The sequence below is a fragment of the Rhipicephalus microplus genome, chromosome 8 (assembly GCF_043290135.1).
Source record: "Rhipicephalus microplus isolate Deutch F79 chromosome 8, USDA_Rmic, whole genome shotgun sequence".
Lineage (NCBI taxonomy): Eukaryota > Metazoa > Arthropoda > Arachnida > Ixodida > Ixodidae > Rhipicephalus > Rhipicephalus microplus.
The window spans coordinates 64,511,315-64,532,317 of NC_134707.1; the positions used below are offsets into that span (position 1 = coordinate 64,511,315).

The following is a 21,003-nucleotide window of genomic DNA, read 5'->3' on the forward strand; positions in this document are numbered from 1 at the left end:
TGATGTAGAATTGATATGAAAACTTGCACAAATTAATAAAATTTCTTCTTTGCTAAAAATTGATGCCAAACTTGGATATTTATTGTCCTCCTGTGGAAGCTAATAAATATTTTTAACAAAGGAGTAAATGTGAGGATCGGTACGCCATGTAGCGGTTGCTCAGACTCTTTCTTGCAGGGCCGCAAAAAGGCTCCAGTGGCCAATGTTTATATAGCATATTTCTCTATGAAGTCCCTTTGAAGGAAATACCATAGAAGCATCTCGAGATGCTTATGGTCCCAAGTGTCAGCTCTAGATCGTTTCGTGGAACTGCACCCCAAAATGCTCCATCCTGTGGGCCTCACATGTGTTTAAGAGAATTTTATTTCTGAAAAAATCATACCTACACAGAAGACATTTATGTGTTACATTGGTCGTTATCAAGACATCATTATGAGTGTATTCAAGATATTGGCATAGCCGAAAGTGAAGAAGTAAGCCAATGCTTACAGAGTGCGTCTAGCCCTAGGGAATGCGCCGGTTTCTTTGCTCCCTTTTCTTTTATCTGAGGATAAATAAAATGTCTCTAGAATGTCATAAAATATATAAAAGCAGTCCTTGAGGACGACGCACAGAACTTATAGTCAAGCCTCCATGAGACAGACAAACCCATCGAGGGATAATTTGATTTACTGAGCAAAATGATTCACACGAAGCAACACTCCATAGAAACCAGAAAAGTTAATCACACAGTGTCCATATAAGGTGCCCAGGTGAAATCGAAATATCTCGGATCCGATCTCTTTGTAGGTGGCTTGTTCAGTGGTGGGACCATTGTTTTCTTGTGCTGTTGCAGCCGGTTTTCCAAGCTTCGTAATACCTGACAAAAAAAGAACAAACAGGTCATAGGGCATGATGGGTAATCAAAGTTACTCAAGACTTAGAAGTGTGGCAGGTTGGGCTAGTTGGTATAACAAGACGATAGTTAAAGCGCGAGAACAGAACGACGCGTGTCCTTCTTGTCTCTGCGTCATCGCTCTGTTCTCGCGCTATAACCATCCTCGTTACTTAAAACGTTGTGAAATGTTTTCTTACTTGTTGTGTTTTTGGTGTCTTGAAACAAGTGAAAAACGTGTGGCATATGGACACGACAAATTCATGTGCTTAAAGCAATAGATGAGTACTTACTACTACCGCTTAACCGAATTGCGTACCTTTTCGTGCGAACACAAGAATCTATTTTTTTTAGTTTTTACGCCAGCTAGGCTCATTAATTGTGAGCCGATTGACGGTTAACAACGATAATGAATTGAACTGTTTTGAAGTACAGACCAATATATTTTACAATATACAAACACAGCATACCATGCTAATATGCTGTCATCAATGAACTTCTAAGATGCGTCTAGATTTGATGTTCGCTGAAGTTCTGCAAGTATACTCAATCTACAGATATTTAGTTGTGTCGTCCTATGTACTAAACGTACATTTCAGTATATGTGTAAACATTCGAAACATCTTTTTATACAAGATATGTCTTATATATATAGTGTGTAAATTTCGAAGCCTACCTAATACACCCACTTAAAAAATCACGTTTAGCCCGAAAACTGTTAGAAGCTGTGTGTGTACGCCATGCGCAATGTTCGGTATATTACAAGCGAAAGCGATCAGCTTACAATAAGTATGTCCAGAAAAATCTCATAAAATGGAAATACCGACAGCGAATAACCTCCTTCTGAACTTCCTTGTTCGTGTTACGACAATTTCTTTTTCTTGTGTACAAAAAAAAAGTTGCGCCACAGCATAGCAATGCCTTCAAAATACGGTGCGACCAAACAGCGCACCCGCATTTCTCGGAAACTGGGACAACATGGAGTAGCGATAGTGCAATCGGGAGACGTTTGTTTCGCCTTGCCAATCACAAGCCTCCTTGCGGTGGGGACCTAGAGCTCGCTGCGACAAAAGCCAAAGTACGGAAACTTCCAATATCACATCCTATTTGCATCTACCTCGACTTCGCATTTATGAGAAATGTTGCTTTTTCCGCGCCATCAAAGCCCGACGCCGAAGCCAACAACTTTCGAATTTCTTCGAAACGAGCTTTTTCACGCTATCGCGTTTAAACCAATTACTCACGTGCGGGTAATCATCGGCTATGTTGTCAATCTCGCAGGGGTCTCGCTCGATGTCGAAGAGGCAAGGCTTTTCGAGCGGCTTGCATTCACTCTTCCTGGGCTGACCACACTCCGTCATCACTTCCCAGGGACTGTGCTTCGGCAAGGCGCGGCCGATGGACAGAATTGTCCGCGCCACCAAGCACGTCCGATCCAGGAGGGTGTTGCTAATGGGACAAAAATGTTCGCAAGCACTGTACGCTTCCCATTGCGTAGACTGAAAGCACCAAACTTAAACTCGAATAGAGAACCATTTGAGACTGAGAAAGTTGACTAGACAAGAAGGCACTTCGAAGCAATGCTCTAAAATATGGGATCATGCACAAACAAAACCCTGCAAATCATTACAGCCAGAACATAACTATAATGACCTTTGTGACGGAGTCGTCATTTTGTTGTTCACTTTTTTCTGATTCTAACATCGTAACACACACACACACACAGAGAGAGAGAGAGAGAGAGAGAGAGAGAGAGAAACGCAGACAGAATACGTCATGCCAAGTGATACGCCTCCTGTCCTCTATTTGAGGCTGGCAATATCGATTGTACATTGCTGACAACAATGTTTAGGTAGAACAAAGTGGGTAGTTTATGGAAGCTAATGAGATTCGATCGCATTTGTGCAATCTTTCGCTAACAATTTACGCTGCTCACTCATCTCGGATTTCAGTAGCCGACACTGTAGAAGTGTAGCCACATGCTTAAGTGTAGCTACATACCAAGCGTGAATTTCGCGTGTGTTTATTCCACGATACTACTGAAATTTTACGGGCGTCGCGTTCACTTTTATCGTTAATTTTTCTAGGCACTCATCATCAACACTTTGGGCCGTAGAAGTGCACGGTAGTTTCACTGAAATGGAGGACACGTTCCCGCTGAGTTCGCCTCACTTTAAGTTTGTACACTTCAGCACTCGGCATTTGCACATCCGAGCGATGGAGAGTACTGTCGAAGACACCGGCACACGTTATACTGAGAAAATTCAGATATGAATGTTTATTGTGAGATTACGGACAGCAGACAAAGTTACAGCTTGGAATTTACAAGAGAAGTTCAATAAAAGCAGTGAAGAAAACTGATGAACATAGGCATGCCAAGCATGGTCAATCCAGCGGATGGGGCGGGCAAGTTTCGTGGCAGAATGTCTGCCCTTTTTTCGCCCGAATAAAAACAAATTGCACGATAAATGCACAAACGAGAAGGAAGTGAGGTAGTGCTTCTCACAGCGGCCTGACTTTGGCCGTCAGCTTCCCGGCAATATAGGTAACAATGTGTGTTTAGAAATAAGTGGTTAACAATTTCGAGTACTATAGGTACTCTACTATGGGAAAGCACAAAGCAGCCCCGTGGGCATCACACATGAGGTGTTTAGAAAAAAATTTTAACTATTTTGAGTACTTGGTACTCAACTATGGCAGAGCAGTATGCCGTCCCTAAATAAGAACAAGACGAATCGTTGTCTCTGGTTGAGCGAGAAAATAGCAGTGGGGTTCCTCGGTCAACTACATATTGAAAAAATTACCCAGATGGTCCTACCGAGCAAACGTATGGAATATACTTGACGTCCTCCTTATATGATCCGGAGACTTGCACTCTCCCCTGCCCCTCCCCTCTTGTATCCTGTGCTAAAAACGTCAAGTTAAGTCATACCATTATGTTAAAAATATCTATGCAACCTTATTCTCCTTACTGATTTTTTTTCGTCACGTTACTTTTCCAACAACACGTAATGAACGTAAGCCTATCTCACGCAAGAACAAGCGCCACGTACCTTCTTGCCGCACTCGATGAGGAATCACGATAACTGGGAGGTTCCTGCTGCCACGCCTTGTAGTAGTCCACAGCAGTCATAGGTGTGGCGTCTCCGTCGTCGTGGAGGTGGCGGAGGCCGTACTTGTCTCCCGACGTGTTGTCCACCCCGTAGAGTCCAAACTCGAAGCCTCTTTCTTGCAGTGGTTCGTACCAGCCGTCGTAGCGGCCATCGCCGTAAGTCCCGTTGAGGTACTTGTAGCGGCCGACGCGTAGGGCGGACATGTTCCATATGGGGTCGATGTTGTGCAGAACCTCGGACCTCGGAGAGCCGAGGCCCGTTACGAGGCTACGCCACATGTCGACGCCATCGATGTCGCCCAGGTCCTTCACGTTGCCGCCTTGACGTCACAGCCGTCAGGGGAGGTGATAAAGGAAAACAAGTTCAATCTAACCACAGCAAGGCTCTTCTACGAATACAGCCATAAAATATATAAAAATGTGGAAAATGAGGGGAGACTTTTTGAGGGGCACGCTCCTTTGTGAGGCACAACCAAGCGAATTCAACAGACAAGCATGTCAAGGAAGGCGTGCGCGGCTTTATTTCTCTTAGGGGCGAAGCACTTTAACATCTTGGCTTGTCGGCGTGTAATGTCATCGTCACGGTCCGTCATAAATGGGTATACGTCATGAAGATAACATAATTGCCACCACTTGCTACCGGTCCCTACTGTGCATATAATGAATACTGTGTTAGAAAATATCAACGAGGAAGAAGATGAGAAACTGTTCTACCTTCGATTCACGCGCTCAATTCTTGGCGAATCGCCCTTAGTGGGCAAGAGCAATAGTGGAGGCAACATCATCATCAACATTATCATCACGCGCTGCAGCAGCAACCCACGGAATCAGGATGCGGATTATTATACGAAAATCATTTCTGGGGTGAAGCTCTCTAAGGTGTCGGTCGTTCCCTCCTCTGTAGTAGTAGTAGACACTTCTAGTTAGTTTTGAGAATTGACCTCTAGATGGCCTGGTGTATATATGCTCTTGGAAATAATACCACTAGATGGCGTTATAGTGTTTTTCATTCAGTAGATGATTCCGTATAGTTGACTGACCAATAGACAGACGAACGGACAGACAGACAGGCAGACAGACGGACAGATGGACGGACGCTTCGCCCCACTCATCCCCGTTCACTCCATGGATAGGCTGTGAATTTTTTTCTACGTGACTGGAGGTTCGATTTCCTACAATTGGTGCCAAAACTCGGGACCACTTAGGGAAATCAAGTCTCCCATTGCGTAAAAAATTTATTTAAAATAAACTGCAGCCCCACTCCACGTGTTGCTCGTGAAGCCTGTTAATCGAAGACAGAACAGTTTATTATCTTCTTCCTCGTTGATATTTTTTAGGGGCGAAGCTCCTTAAGTCGTGGGTCGCGTGTCTCTTTGTATGTAGTAGTAGTAGTAGGTGGTAACCACCTCTCGTTAAGTCCTTGGAATGTCCGCTGGATGGCGGTACTTGTGCAAGAAGGATATGCAATGCAAAAATGCGAGATTGTGGTACTTGAAGTATTCACTAGATGGACAGACAGACAGACAGACAGACAGACAGACAGACAGACAGACGGACAGACGGACAGACGGACAGACAGACAGACAGACAGACAGACAGACAGACAGACAGACAGACAGACAGACAGACAGATGGACGGACGGACGGGCGTACAGACAGACAGGCAGACGTGCGCATGGACGGACGCACGGACTGTCGCACGGAAATACGGACGCACAGACGAACGGACGGACGGACTGATGGACCCTTCGCCCCATTAATCATTCACTCCGTGGATATGCTGCGAGTTTTTCCAACAAATAGTGCCTCACGGAGAAGTTTGCAGGAAGTTAAATTTCAGTGCGTACAGATTCCGAAGGGCGCCTTCAAATGTAGTTATACCCAGTACTCCCTGGTGATTCGAACAGTGTTCTACATACTGTGCGTCAAATGTAGAAAAGGCTCGTCGTTACCGCATGAAGTATATACCTTAACACCGGCGTTAGAATCCCCGACAAAATTCAAAGAGGCGCTCAAACTTTTCACAAACGTGCGACTCTACGCTGAAGTTCTCTACTTGAAACGCATTACATTGAAACGTTCCTACAAATTGAACATGCATTAACAGACCGGTGGCAGCAAAGCAGTAAAGAATAAATATCTGTCCGTGAGAAACACCGGCGCCCGCATCATGCTTCACCCCTCCGCCCTCCCAGTGGTCAAGGTGAAACACCTTTTTTTTTTTTATTGCGTACTACTCTCTGGTAGTTTCGTTTATTCAAATTAGACATACAATGCTTAAGTTGACCGGACTAAAAGCTGATAGTCGCTGGCTGACTAAGGCCTGCATTCACCAACAAACCTACGCCTTACCTCACGTTTCCTTCAAGTTTCTGTACTCTCTACATGCATTATAAGGGCACGAGAAAGATAAGAGGGTACGATTGGTTCATAGCTGCTCACCTACTTTGTTCATCAAGGGCAATAAAGGCTTATAATCGATAAGGAAAACTCGAGGTAAGGCTGAGGTTGGTTTGTGAATAAAGGCCTAATATCAACCCTCCCATACATAAGTTCAGTGGTAGCGACAGAACAACGGCAAACGTGTTAAAGACAATAATAAATAATAGCCCGAACAACACAAAAAGTAATTCATAAATCAACTGTTTACTTCAAGTATAGCGTAGTTATTACGTAATAAACTGAAATGAATCAAACTGAACGAAAAAAAAAGGTTCTGTTATCGTCGATTGAGATGCTAACTCGCAAACGTCCAAACGCGTGACCGGTTCACCACCAACAGAGGAAGGACGGAAGGCGCCTGCCCGTGCAAGTCTTTCAAAATATCTGTACACGTAGTCCCTGCGAGTAGTGCTTTATGCTACGAAGCGTGGAAGCTTGGGCAAGTTTCCACGCTATCCTTGTTTCTATCCTTGTTTCTTCGCTTCTATACTTACACTGTAGTTAATTTTAAGTTTCCATATTCGTATGTTCAGTTATGACTTCATGCTACTCGTCCCCTGCCACTGAGAGCATTGCGGCGACATCTGCGCTGTATTCTAGCTCGTATCGACACGCGTGTGAGGCGTGACCGAAGGAATGGGCGTGTCACTATATAGGACGAACCAACACCGGATGTCGCCATACAGCGCGGATCGGTGGGAAAGGAGCAGCATCGAGGCACATTGGCTGGCAGTGTTGGCCAGCTCCACGTGTAGCCACGGTGGCGAATATAAAACATTCGTTTTACCACGTGATCTTCGCATGCGGCACGTGACATCTTCACAAAGTGGCTGCTGACCATCGCACGCTACCCTGAGGCATGAAGTGTGCCTAGACAAGACCCACTGAACGAATGAACAAAACAAGGCGACCATCTATCGAGGGTATCACTTCTTAGACACTACCGAATAAATCCAGCGGACATTCACAAGGCGTATGACTGTAACCACCATCTTTGTTGTGTATTTTTTTGCGTTTGTCGTTCAGCTTGCGTGACAACACTGCTGACATCTCTGTATTGTATATAGCCCATATGTGTATATTCATCAACAGCGACTACCATAGGGGCGCAGGTCGACAGCTAGATTTCTTTTAGAAAAAAGTCTTTCACAATTTAGAGTACTTGGTACTCTACTATGGGAGAGCAAAAAGCCGTCCCGTGAAAAAGAAAACCTCCGCAGAAAAGCATACTGGTAGTGCTTAGAAAAAATGTTTTACGATTTCGAGTACTTGGTACTCAACTATGACGTACTCTTTCATTGTATGCAAACACAGGCCCTTGATGGCATCTCTGCCTGAAGGGCTTTAGTAAACAGCCCGCTCATTTTCTACACTTTTCTTCCCTTATTTGGCAAAATATATTCAAACAAATGTTCTTTTGAGCTACACAAAAATTTGGAATAGATTTCTTGAACTTCGCACACTTTTTTTTTATCTGAAAAACTACAGAGAGAATTTCCTTACCCTTGGAAAAAACTTGAAAACGTGCTGTCAGTTTCGGCGTTAGAAGCTCGTAAATGAAGTGACCGAATTTTTTTTTTTTGGGGGGGGGGGGGCGTACAACGCTTGCAATTTTGAAACCATCTTTACCTTACCAGCTGCGGAGTAGAGCGTGGGCAGCCAATCAGATACATGCATCAGCTGGCGAGACACCCTGGGCTGACGTATCATGGGGCTCCAGAGGAGAGCTATTCCCCGCACTCCTCCTTCCCAGTGGTTTGCCTTCGTACCACGAAGGGGCCAATTGGATCCGGCGCTGCTGTCAATGCCCCCCGTTGCCGCGCCGTTGTCCGTCGTCAGAGCAATGATGGTGTCCTGAATCGCGTCCGTGGCGTTGAGGGCTTCCACCAACTGGCCAATGGAATCGTCCAGCGCAGACAACATTGCTGCACAGAGGAGAAACTATTGATTTCTCACTCCAGCGGCAAGAAGGTTGATTCAACCGGAAGTGACAAAAAGTTTGGTCCCACGCACTAACCGGCAAAATGTCGTCTCTTGTTGTTCTCGATGTGTCTGTTAAGCTCGATATATCTGTCCGGTGCCTCGAAGAGTGCATAGAAGTTCCCCACGTGAACGGCCAGGTGAGCGAGATACAAAAATAATGGCTGCAAGACAAGTGATTGCAAGTCCAGAAGAATAAAGAAAGCCTAAATCAGTTCTACCTGCACATGCACATGTGATATTTATTTATTTATTTATTTATTTATTTTTAAATACTGCAGCCCAATACAGGGCTATTGCAGGAGTGGGGTACATTTACATGAACAAAATACACTGATTACAAGGTTGACAAAAAAAATGATTTATTATAACAGTGCGTCTACAAATTCCGACAACGATATTTCACGAATACTACCGGGTAAGTCATTCCACATTTCAGTAACTCTAGGGGAAAAACTGTTCTTGAAAAAGAACACGACTTGAGTGTTTTGAAACTGTCGCTTGGAAAATGTTGCCAAAAAAAAACAATCCTATCTTTCTTTTTCTAGCCAAGCACCATCTTCTCACAAACTACTGTTTTATCAAATGATTTAGAAAAAATATTTAGCCCCATATTACTTCGACAAGATGAAGTAGGCAGGTCAGCGCTTACTGAGCTACACAACTTCATTGATGAACCTTATTGTTGAAAGGCAAATAGCCATACATGTCTTCGAGTTTCAAAAACCGTCGGCGGGGTCTGCGGTTGTTTCTTGCCAAAGAACGAGAATTAAATACACACGAGGTATATACGACCGCCTACTTTTCTTGACTTCTGTGTCATCTTTTTCCTTTTTTCTTATGTGCCACGATATTGCAAGCTAAGTTCATACGAGGTAGCTTAACAGTTCAGATCGTGTTACGATGCCGCTGTTTCCGGTTAAGTGCAAGGTAGGAACAGCATCATGTTGCTTACTTAAACGAAATAAAATACTCCCGAAATATTGAAGAAAGAATGAGGGCTGCTCATTACTGAATTATATTTGTTCCTCGTGCCCACTGAAAACTACTTCTATCTCAACGAAAACAAAAACTAAGCCGGGCGTTTTCAATGAGTCAATCAATTGTGCATATACGCGACACTATAACAGTTATTCGGTTAAGTATCACAATGTGTCATACACAGGCGGCGACGCAAAAAATATGTCACAGTCGCATCTCACAGTTTTCGTTCAGCACGATTCTTACCTTACTACGGTCCCGATTCTTCAGTATTTCAATCGCCTTCTCCGTGAACAGTTGCGTGGTGTAATTCCCCGACTTGGATCTATCAGCTTCGAGATTGTGCCAAAGGTCCAATCCCCAGCCTGTCCATTGATCCTTCGGATCGTCCATGTACTCCTAAGAGGAGCCCAGTAAGGATACCGGTATATAAAAAAGAGCGTGCAGTGAACGTGTCTCTTATATTTAAGGTGGACTCTGTATTCACCTTCACATACAATCTCACAAAAACTAGATTACAGATAGGCTAGGGTTGTTCTTACAAATACCTGGTTACCTCGAAGGCTGAGTGATCCGTGTAGCCATGGTGACCGCTGTAGTAGCCGTAGAAGGAATCGAAGCCCCGGCGTGTCGGTGTGTGGTTCCTAGTCATGTGACCTAAATGCCACTTAGTCAGACACAGAGAGAAAGAAATCTGTCACATTTCCCGAATCGACAAAGCGTTGTCGGAGTACGTGCAGTACATGCGTATCCTACGTCACCGTGACTAGAGGTTTAGCCTGGCACGTACACGTAATGCTGGATAACTTACTTGAACGCCTATAATATTGCCACGCGCGTTTATCATTTATACCCGTGAGACACGGGCACCCTAAAGTCCTTTAGATAAGGGGACGTCTTCTGGAAAGGCGTATACGGGCGCAGTGACACACGACAAAGAACTCCTTTCAAAGATCCTTTTTTGGTAAAGCGGATCCCGCATATACTTGTCGGCCCGGGAAGGCATATACTTTCAAACGCCCGCGTGAAGTCGCTACCACTGCGTTGCCGGCGGCAGTTGCTGTGTCTCGCGCCGTGTGTCTTGGGCACAACTCTTATCTGCAAATGGTCCCTTTTGGGAAGAAAGGGGTTTACTACAAAGTACTTTACTTTTTCCCGTCTGTCACAGGTATTTGGTTTTCACCCACAAATCCTGTTTGGAATGCTCAGCGCAAAGCTGCGCCTCATTGTTCTAGAAGGCTCACGGTTAATGTAGATCAATCTGTTTCAGGTTGCGCGCAAGACGCGAACACTCGAGATTATTCCAGAGCATGCGCGAAGACCTTTGTTAAAGCTGGAATATTTGATGGCACATGTACAAATACCGACGCGTTTCGCCACTTGTCAGTTGATCGACGGCCGACGCTGTGCTCGCCGCTATCAGTGCCAGTGCCCTGCTGTAGTGTGACTTTTTTTTTCACGTGGCCACAAGTTCGACTCAATAAGCAGTTTAACCTGAACACCCAGCCTGCTCCCTTCACCTGCGTCACGACCCCGTGACAATATAATAGACGTTTTGTGACACTTTTCTGAACGCAAGATTGGCGGAATCATTTTCACTCTCTCGGGCTTTAGCGTTACGTTTGTTTATTGTTCTTGTTAGGTATCTCTTAGTGCATCGTCTCCATCTATTAAGGAATAAAAATAGCACGCCATGGCTACTTTTATGAGGAAGCTTTTGTCAGTGCTTTGTAGAGCAACTCAGTAGACAATAACTCAGTACTAACTCAAAACTTATTGGAACACTCACTCTATTCAACATCACCAGATGGTAAGATAACAGTGTCTGGAGTCTCCGTGAGCCGCATCAGTGTTCGCTGTCTCTGCCAACACGTTTAACGACCAAGTGAAGCTCTGAAAAGCATATAGCTTACCTTTCCCACAGCGTGCGATTCATATCCCAGTGCTTTGAAATATTCGGGCATCAGCTTAAAATGGAGAGGGAAAGCGTATGGCATCGCTGAATAGATTACATTGTGCTGCAGCCCTGAAAACAAGATGAGGCACGTCATTCACTCTTACTTTAATTGCTGATTTAGTCAAACCACTTATACATGACTTGACCGTTTTGTTAACATAATCATTAGTAATGACGTGCATTTAGGCTTTATCGAGTAAAAGCACTATCTGCATCAAAAAGCTCGAATATAATGTATTCGTTCTTCAAAACTTTCTCCTGGCAAGTTTTTCTCTTTCGAACGCCATTATTTATACAAGTATAGTGGGTATGGCTTTTTGGTGTTTCATCAATCGCTTATATCTCCCTTAAAAATTATGAAGTATGGTCCGATTGACCTGCATATCGCTCTCTTGTTCTGTGAAATCTCATAAAATTACATCATGCGCACATATGGTCACAATTTCTGGTAATATATTTGATTGATGGATTGATATTTGGGATTTAACGTCCCAAAACAACCATATTATTATGAAAGACGCCGTAGTGCAGGGCTCCGGAAATTTCGAACACCTGGGGCTCTTTAACGTGCACCCAAATCGGAGCACACGGGCCTACAGCATTCCGGCCTCCATCGGAAATGTAGCCGCCGCAGTCGGGATTCGATCCCGCGACCTGGTAATATATTTGGGCAGTTTAAGTAAACTCATCTGCTTTCTTGTAAGCTTGGTATACCACAAGTAAGCCGCATGTGTACAACCTAATATACAAAGTCATCGTTGAGTACCATAGACTTTATTTGCAGTAAGAACTCCTAAGCAGGTCATCAGGAGAATGTCTATGTGAGGATACAAATGGTCACAATTTTGTTGACGTTGCAAACATTTATATTGTACGAAAGCAGTGCAAGAACAGCAAGACAGAGTAAAACCGTATATTGTGTTCTAACAGTCCAACGATGGAATGCCGATACAGTATATTCAACAAGAAATATCAGCTCTTATGTTCTTTTGTCATAACTAAGCTCTTGCCTCGAAACACCGGAATATTGGGGTCTGAATGCTTCATCATTCTGACTTGATCCACTCTTTGTAAAAGTTTCACTTTAATCATGTACTGTTGAGGAGATTCAGAAAACTTTTTTTAATATTGTGTTGGTCTGCACTGCATTTTTGCGGTAGATAATATCTTTGACAAGGTGCGATGTTCTATCGTGGCTTTGGCATGGCGACCACTGGCATTTCAGATATTTATCTGACAGCTGTTTCTGAAAAGTTACTATAGAAGTTCTGGCACTAACATGTACGAGTTGCCATAGCAACGATACTTGTTGCAGTGACTCGCCTCACAATCGTACTTATGGCTCAAAGCAACCTTGCGGGGAATTATAGTGATTTATTGCTCAAATTTAATAATGAATTCCAAGTTTTTATGACCAGCACAAGCTAATAACTTTCCGCTCGCGCACCAGATTACTACGGTCCTAATGATTTTGCAGTACATTAATGAGCTCTTCTGGTTTTTCTTTTGTTCTTTTAATTCCTACGTCTTCTCCATTCTCAAATGCAGGGCAGCCAGCAGGATATCATCTCTGCTTAACCATAACTGCGTTTATTTGCATTTCTTTCCTGCTCGTGTGTGATTTTTGCGTTTATAAACGTATATTTAGAATAAAAGAACCAACTTCAAACTAGACAAAGTCACTTGAAACATGTGGCCAAAGTATGTGTGAACCCGTATACAGTGCACAGCGATTCTTTCACTAGCTCAACTAAGAATGCCTCTCTCTTAGATTCAAATACCACACAACCAGAGGAGTAGCCACGGGGAGGGCTGGAGGAGTGACACTACCCCCCGAAATTTTCAGTTATACTTCCCTATACATATACACGCCCATATAACTAACCCATTCCCCCCCCCCGAACGGAGAATTTTCTGGTTACGCACAACCAGCAATCAGTTACGAAGCGCATGATTTGCTGTCCTGCACTAAATGACAGGAGCACATAAAAAGAAAACAGAAAAGTAGACGGTAAATAATGACAACAAATTATCGCGCATGCGCAACAGCATGTACCGCGTGCACAGGGGGCATCATTGAGTTTCTATTAAAGAATGACAGTGGCATTGCATAGTTGAATCTAAAGGCAACATTCAAGCTTAAAGTTCTAGTGGTATTTTCATTTTGTGTAAGCTGTGTTTTCCACAGAACCCGCAACGTCTCTGCCATACTGAACCACAATTTCGACGTCACATTTCATCTTTAAACGCGCACTTAGTCTACACAAGCACTTCGCAAAGCAAAAAAAAAAAAACAAACAAATACAGAACGCACGTCATTGAGCGCATGGCGTTGAATGTGTGTCCTATATGTTTTCGTTCTGTGCATTGCCTGTGTTCACTTAATGCACCGATAAATCAACTCCTGCTCACCCACTTTGTAGCTCTAGGCTATGTCACAGTGAACGCTAGAATAAGTCTGGATGACCGTGTTATCCGTACCTGTGGTTGTTCAGCACCATGCATGTGTGAACAACTGCCGTGAGCACTCCAATAAAGAAGTTTTCTCCTTGAGACTACGCACCATACTTAGGGCTTCTAACGATTCTTTATTTCGTGGGACTGTCCCGGCTTTTCATGCAGCATCCCGAATCCCACGGAGTGCCTTTCGGGGTATGTCCCGGATTTTTTCTGGACCGTCCAGTTAAAAATTTTTATTTCAACGAATGGAAGCGCGCTTCCAGCTATGGAACACGAACTTCGCACGAATAACACGCAGGGGACAATGTTTCAGTGACTCGCGGTGGTTGAGAGATGCTTTCGCCACCTTATTTCAGCTTTCGCGTGAAATGCGGCAACTTTCACGAGTACATTCTGAAGCAAGAGGAAGTGTTGCAAACATCACGTAGCCAGCTGAAGCACCACTTCAATGGTTCCGGAGATATACAATGGATACGCCACAGATATGTCTTGAAGAAGCAATGATATGTCTTGCAGATGGAAGATGGAAACAATGGATATGTCTTCAAGATTTCACAAGCAAACGAATTGTGCAGAACCTCTATGTTAGTGCAAGACCGATTCCCCGTCATCATCCCGACTCTCTTCATTGAAGAGTTGGTAACTCTATACGCACCCGTGTGAATTGGGTGCCTGCCGGAGAGGAGCGTCGCCCTGGATGGTGTGCACAGGGGCGACACATAATGGTTGTCGAGCACGATGCCGTCCGCAGCCAGGGCGTCGATATTGGGCGTGCGGATTTGTTGGGATCCATGAAAGCTGACGTCACCCCAACCCTGCAGTTGTCAGTTGTGAACACCAAGAGGCGGAACAGACATCAGACGATCTGTATGAGTATACGTATGAGGATATATTCACTCAAGCAATGACGTGTAATGTGTGCTCTATGAGAGTAGACTCGTGTACTACAGGAATTGACCAAGAATTTTGTATATTTATGCTACTCTATACATGCCTTAGAACGACAGAACTTGAGCTCTTGACAAAGATTCATCATAAAGTGTGGCGAGGTGAGCGAAAATGGAACAGAAAAGAAGCGAACAATGCGACACACACGCAGACTGTTTACAAATAGGGCATACTGCAAAAAACAAACGAAGTACGCGGAGCAATTTACCTGCGCACGCACAGTATGGTAGCACCACCTGGAAATCCTACACACGTGTGGGTCAAGAGGAGAGACGACAGTTCAGGCATTGAATTTGTTTATGGACGTTCAATCAAGCGAGTATGAATCATGCGCTTTTAGTGTTATCGATATACGAGGCTCCTAAGCATTCCTTGCCATAAAGAAACGCCGGAACAGTGAACTTTCCGTATGGGCTACCACATGTGCAAGACTAAAGAGTGGTTATACACATACCTAGGCATGCGCAAGCAAGTTTTCGTGTTGAGCCTGCTTTCTTGTTCCATTGATATCGAGCATCCATATATAGCTCTTTTTGCACGCCTCAGTCAAAACAAATAAAAATGTGTCTCATTAAGACGTAATTACCGAGAACGCGTACAAAGTACTTGCACTCGTAGTCCACGTGGCTACTGACTGGTTCAACAAAGAAAGTATGTAGATGTTAGCAACGCACATGACTTTTCGTTAAATGAGACGTTTTACAGATATGAAAGCTTTAATGATATACAATCCTGAGAAAGTAAATGTGTTACAATTGAAAAGACTCCAAACAGCATTTGTAAATAACGTTGAAGTTTGCGTAGTTTTTGTCGGGTTCCAGTTAACGCCTCCGTAAAATTCAAGCAATCGTCCGCCGTAAACATTGTTGCCGAAAGGAATATGTTAACGTCAGGAGATTCACCTGCCTGCATTTTCCCGCAGAAAGTTGAGTATGGTGTTAAGTAGAGAACAGTTTGTGTGCAGCATCTTGTGAACTAGACAAGTAACCTCATCACTTCTAAGTGCCGTAAATGACAGAATACGAGGGTCATTAAATAAAGGTGTTAAATAAAATTTATATTTCAGACACCATACACCAGCCAATAATTTATATCTGTATGTAAGAGGGAAATGTTTGTGAAATGAAGCGAATTTCCAGGAAAATGTTGCATTCTTTCATGATGCTTGCACGTTATCGGGCCTACACTATACTACAAAAGCACACGCCCGCCGACCTCAGGCAGACAGAAAGAGTCGATCAGAGTGCTCTGTATTGGACTTCAAGGCGATACAGAAATGACTTTTACTACATTTAATCACCATCTAAACGCATCTACCGTTTCTGGAGAACAAACCCACGCCCTTCAGCTCAGCAGGATGACACGTTTGTCTACAAAGTACCGCGGAGGGTCTGCCGTAAGCTATCAACAAGAAGAGGGTGTACAAACCAAATCGTCGGCCACTATGACGATGATGTTTGGTCTCGCCGCGCAATCCATTGGGCTTAAGACCCACACAACTCCAGCCAACACACACAGAAGCGTCGTCCCACCCATCATCTTGACGAGCGACGACAGGAAGATCTCGGAATGCTTGCGAAACTGTCATGCAAGCGACGCTACACCGCCGTCGAAAGCACTCGTAATCCGCTCGAGCAACGCATTGCTCAAGTCTGATCTTTCCCGTCGCTTCGCTAAAACAAACAAAAGGAAGCGCTTTGAAGGCGTTGTAATGCTTTATGCAGAAGGGAGTGCAGGCGCGTATGCTTATGCACCGGGAATGGGTCGTCAGAGTGCAAGTGGAGAGACGTGGGATGATCTCATCATTGTCTCGGTCGCGGTTACTCGAGAAGGATATGCCTGACACCGATATAACTCGAGAGCTTAAAGAGATAAGACAGATCCCACGCTTTCTTTGCTGTCTTTGTTTATTTCATTTTGTGCTCTTATCAAACACACGTGCTCTTCTCGACTATGGGAATCACCGAAGAGGTCTGCGCTCCGATAGTCACCGCGAAAAACAGTATCGTATATCGAAAAACAGTTCTCGTGTATATGCTAGAGTGAGTTGTGCGTACTATTCAGGACAAATGAAGCCTAAACAGTGGCAGGACTTCGCGATGGTATAGTTCCCACTATCATCATTGACAGGCCCGTGCATCCCGTTCGGCATCTCTGCGCGTATATGCATGCCTGTTCATAGTGATGAGTGGAACGGCTCGCACTATATCATCGTGAACGCTTGACGATGCCCAAGTTTCACTTGACGCGGATAGTACGCGGAACCAGCCTGTGGGAACGCGATCACTGTCGGTGCGTTATCTTTCTTTACTGAGTTCCGCGAAATTTTCTGTTTGGAGGCACTGATCTAAGTTTACTACAGATATTATTTGCTCTTCAACACTATTTGCCAGTTCTGACATTTAATTGTGTCATACAAGAGTATCGCGGACGAAAAGAGAATTATTAAGGACTCGTTTGCTTCATTCAAAATAACGTAAGAAATAAAAGTAAATAAAGGAAAACAAATATGCATTCCTGTGCAATCCCTACCATGCAGTATGCACATGCCATCACCCATATAAAAGAGAGCTTTTTCAAATAAAGTTAGTTGCAAGCTGACGACCTATCTTACCGCCTTTCTTTTTTTTTCTGCCTATGTGGACTGCATCCTTAATATTTGCATCCTTAACTAGCGCCAAAACACGTTCTAGTATACGTCTTAAGTTGCCCAGTCTCAACGCTTGTGGCCATCTACGCACCGCGAGATGTGTTCAGAGCTAATGTTAGACCACTTAAAGTGCGATGGACTCTACTGCAGGGCATCAATATGTTGTCCCAAACACAATGCAACATTACCGCGAAAGTGTTTAGAAAAAGTTCATTTAGGCTATGTAAAGCGAACAAAGAGCCCATAACATTTCAGTAGTAAGGGCGCATACACTTTGGCACATCAACGTACCAAGACAAACATCACTACAGTGCAATGAAGACATCATTGCCCTAATATACATGGCAATGTTGGCATACATATACACAAGAACTCAATGTGATATCATGATACAATGAATGGCATAACGATACAATAGATGAAATGAAATACAATTGGTTACAAATGAAATCATTAATAACGACTCAACGGTAGCTAATTAGAACCACGTCGGTCGGAAAATGAGTTGTACCCTTTCGTGTTCAACGGTGACGAAAGGGCACGACCAATCCCGCAGAAACTCGTGCTCCCCGAGGGAAAAAAGATTGGCAGATCCCACGTACATTGGGAATTGATGATAGTCGACTCACGAATGAGGAAGTTTGTATGTCACTTTAAAATCAGCACGACGTTACGAGGCGAAGGTAAATTATGCCCTACATGAATGCCATGTCATGAATATCATGTTTGAACCTGCCATTTGCATTCTTCGTCTATTCACGTCAAGTGATATCAAATTCGGTATACGTAAAGCTAGTGAAACGGCCGCGAGTGCCTCATGAGCGTGCTATGTTATCATGTTCTTACACGGCACGCGTGTCATGATTAACACGCTTGCACCAGTCATATCCCTTCGTCATTTATTGACATCACGTAACACAAAATTTGGTATATGTGAAGCTATCGAAATGGCCACGAGTGCATCACGAAGGACCCAATACACTCCGACCTAACGTTGACAGGCGCCAACGCTGGGCGCAGTGACGCTGCGCTAGCAAAACGGACGCCAGGCGTGACCGGCGCGACTAGCGTCCGTCGGCGCGGCCCGGCGGCAACCGGCGCGGCCCGGCGGCAACCAGCGCGAAAAGCAACATGCTGCACTTCGCGCTCATGACGTTACCCAGCTCTACCCCGACAGCCCTGAGTCTGCCTCTCTTCGTGAAGGAGGGACGCCGGGCTAAAGTCACCCACCACCACAATCGCACCTGCACCTGCACCACAATCGCACCTGCAATAACACGCACCTGCACTGATGATTATCATGTTTGCATGAATCATATACCTTCGTCATTCATTCGCGTCCCGTAATGCCAAATTTGGTAGATGTGAAGCTAGCGATACGGCTGCGAGCGCACCATGAGCGTGGCGTGTAGTCATGACTAGTCATAACATGAAAATCATGACACGCTCCTCATGATTTCCACGTTAGGGTTTGTCACTTATGTTCTCTATGCAGTCATGTCATACCATGCCAGTTTTGCAACATGTCATGTGAACAAAAGCACCGCAAGAGCAGCAAGACCATGAAATGTAAACCACGATATTCATGACATATATGTCATGATTTTCATGTTATGAATATTCACTTAAGCTCGTCATACAGTCATGTTATGACATACCAAATTTGGTATCGATACCATTATTGAAACGGCCAGGAGAGCTAAAAGTCGTAAGCGGCTAGATATATAGATAGATAGATACGCTCAAAGGCGCCGAAGTTCGCTAAGAAACGCTTCGCATTAAAAAAGCTCCTCAGAGAAAAACGCGAGGCTCCTTCGTCTCATTCGACCCAGTATCGGCCACAAAGCACGCCGGCGGCGATTCCCAGCTACAGCCTCGCATCGGTTTCGACAATGGCTGAACAGCCCTGCAACCATTAAAAGAGCCGAAAAACGCCCGCGCGAAAATCGGCCGTTGGACACGAATGTTCGCACACTTTGTCCCCGAAAACCACCATGAATCTCGTGTTTATAGAAAAAGTGTATAGAAAAATTCCCAAGCATTTCCCCGAGAATGAACATGGTTAAGTGCGACTGCACGGGGTGATGCTATGAGGGGTATTTATTAATTCGCACTATTTTATTTATTAATCACACTATGGTGCCTTTATGGTGTAATGGTTCCTGGGAATCGCAATTTGATCACACGGGGGAGTTTACCTTAACTCACTGGCGAATGCCAACAGATTTTAACACTACTCCCCCTCATAGCATCACCCCGTGCATTCGCACTTAATCATGTTCACCCTCGGGGAAATGCTTGGGAGTTTTATTACTGATGATGATGATTAAAGTGTAATTATTGAATTTAAGTGTTGTTTGTCATGAAGCATTTGTACACAGATACATTATATACGAAGTATTATTTATTTACACTTCATGATTTTTGTACGATGCATTAAATGCACACATCGCGAGCGCGTCACACACACACACACAAACTACACAACAGATTAGCACCTATTCGTGTTATCGTTGTAGCTCACGGTTAGTACCAGCGCTTTGTGATCCGAGAAATGTACGGTGAGCGGATCCGGCAAGACGGAGCGGACCGTACAGTTCCTACTGAACGCCAAGTCTATGAAGCCACCGTCGATCGTGGTCGGAAACTTTAGAGACAGACACGTCATCGAGTAATTGTTCAGCATGTGGTCAACCAACCAGCCATTGTCCTTTCTAGCGTCCACGTTAAAGTCACCCACCACCACAATCGGAACCGAGGGACGCGCGCGCACCGACTCACTCTCCATCGCCGCATCCATCTGCTCCAAGACGTCATCTCTCGAGAGGTTCGGGGCCAGGTAGACGGTCACAACCAGGACGGCATCGCCGGAGTAGGCACTGGTGTAGACGGAGGCGTACGGCGAGTCGTCTCTGAGCGACGAAGTACACACGGCATGCGAGAGGACGTTATCGAACCACAGCCGGTCACACATGGCACAGCTGTGACCGAAGCTGCGATCCACAAAGTCGCGTTTGAAACGCGCGTCCGGACGAGCAAAGTCCAGGGCTCGCACCCTCTCCCGCGCGGCACGTTCACTGGCTGGAATGGCTTCGGGAACGTCCAATCACCGTTGACGATTGCGAGCGGCGTCTTGACGCCGGCCTTTATCGCCCTTCTCCGCCTGACGCTTGCGTTGTCGTTCCGCTTCTTGGGCCGCGTTCGCGGCTCGATGCTGACGCCTCATCTCGGCCTCGCGAGCGCGCAGTTCACCATCCGCTGCACGCTTCGCCCACTTGTCCTCGGCCTCGCGAGCGCGAAGTTCGGCATCCTCTGCACGCTTCGCCCGCTTGTCCTCGGCCTCGCGAGCCCGCAGTTCGGCATCCGCTGCACGCTTCGCCCGCTTGCACTCGGCCTCGCGAGCACGCAGTTCGGCATCCGCTGCACGCTTCGCCCGCTTACGTTCGGTCTCACGAGCCCTTCGCAGCGCCGCCTTGTCTTCCAACGTCGGCGAAACCACCGCGGTACCGTCACCTCCAACGACGGGTGCAGTGCTGGCATTCGGTTGTACTGCATTCGTTGTTTATGGTAGCGTTCCCTCCGGGACATCCATCGCACGA

At 45.1% G+C, this 21,003-nt stretch overlaps 1 protein-coding gene across 1 annotated transcript; it reads right to left on the bottom strand.

Annotated features, from left to right (window-relative positions):
- Positions 1–651: 651 nt before the first annotated feature.
- LOC119185161 (arylsulfatase B) lies at positions 652–16,507 on the bottom strand. The gene is made up of 10 exons (XM_075872036.1): positions 16,183–16,507; positions 14,462–14,621; positions 11,303–11,415; positions 9,946–10,056; positions 9,636–9,788; positions 8,446–8,572; positions 8,063–8,353; positions 3,928–4,306; positions 2,119–2,323; positions 652–859 (listed from the first exon to the last, which is right to left on the bottom strand). Exons 1-10 carry the CDS (start codon positions 16,291–16,293, stop codon positions 725–727), a joined length of 1,785 nt encoding a protein of 594 aa, XP_075728151.1. The 5' UTR covers positions 16,294–16,507; the 3' UTR covers positions 652–724.
- Between the last annotated feature and the right edge of the window lie 4,496 nt (positions 16,508–21,003).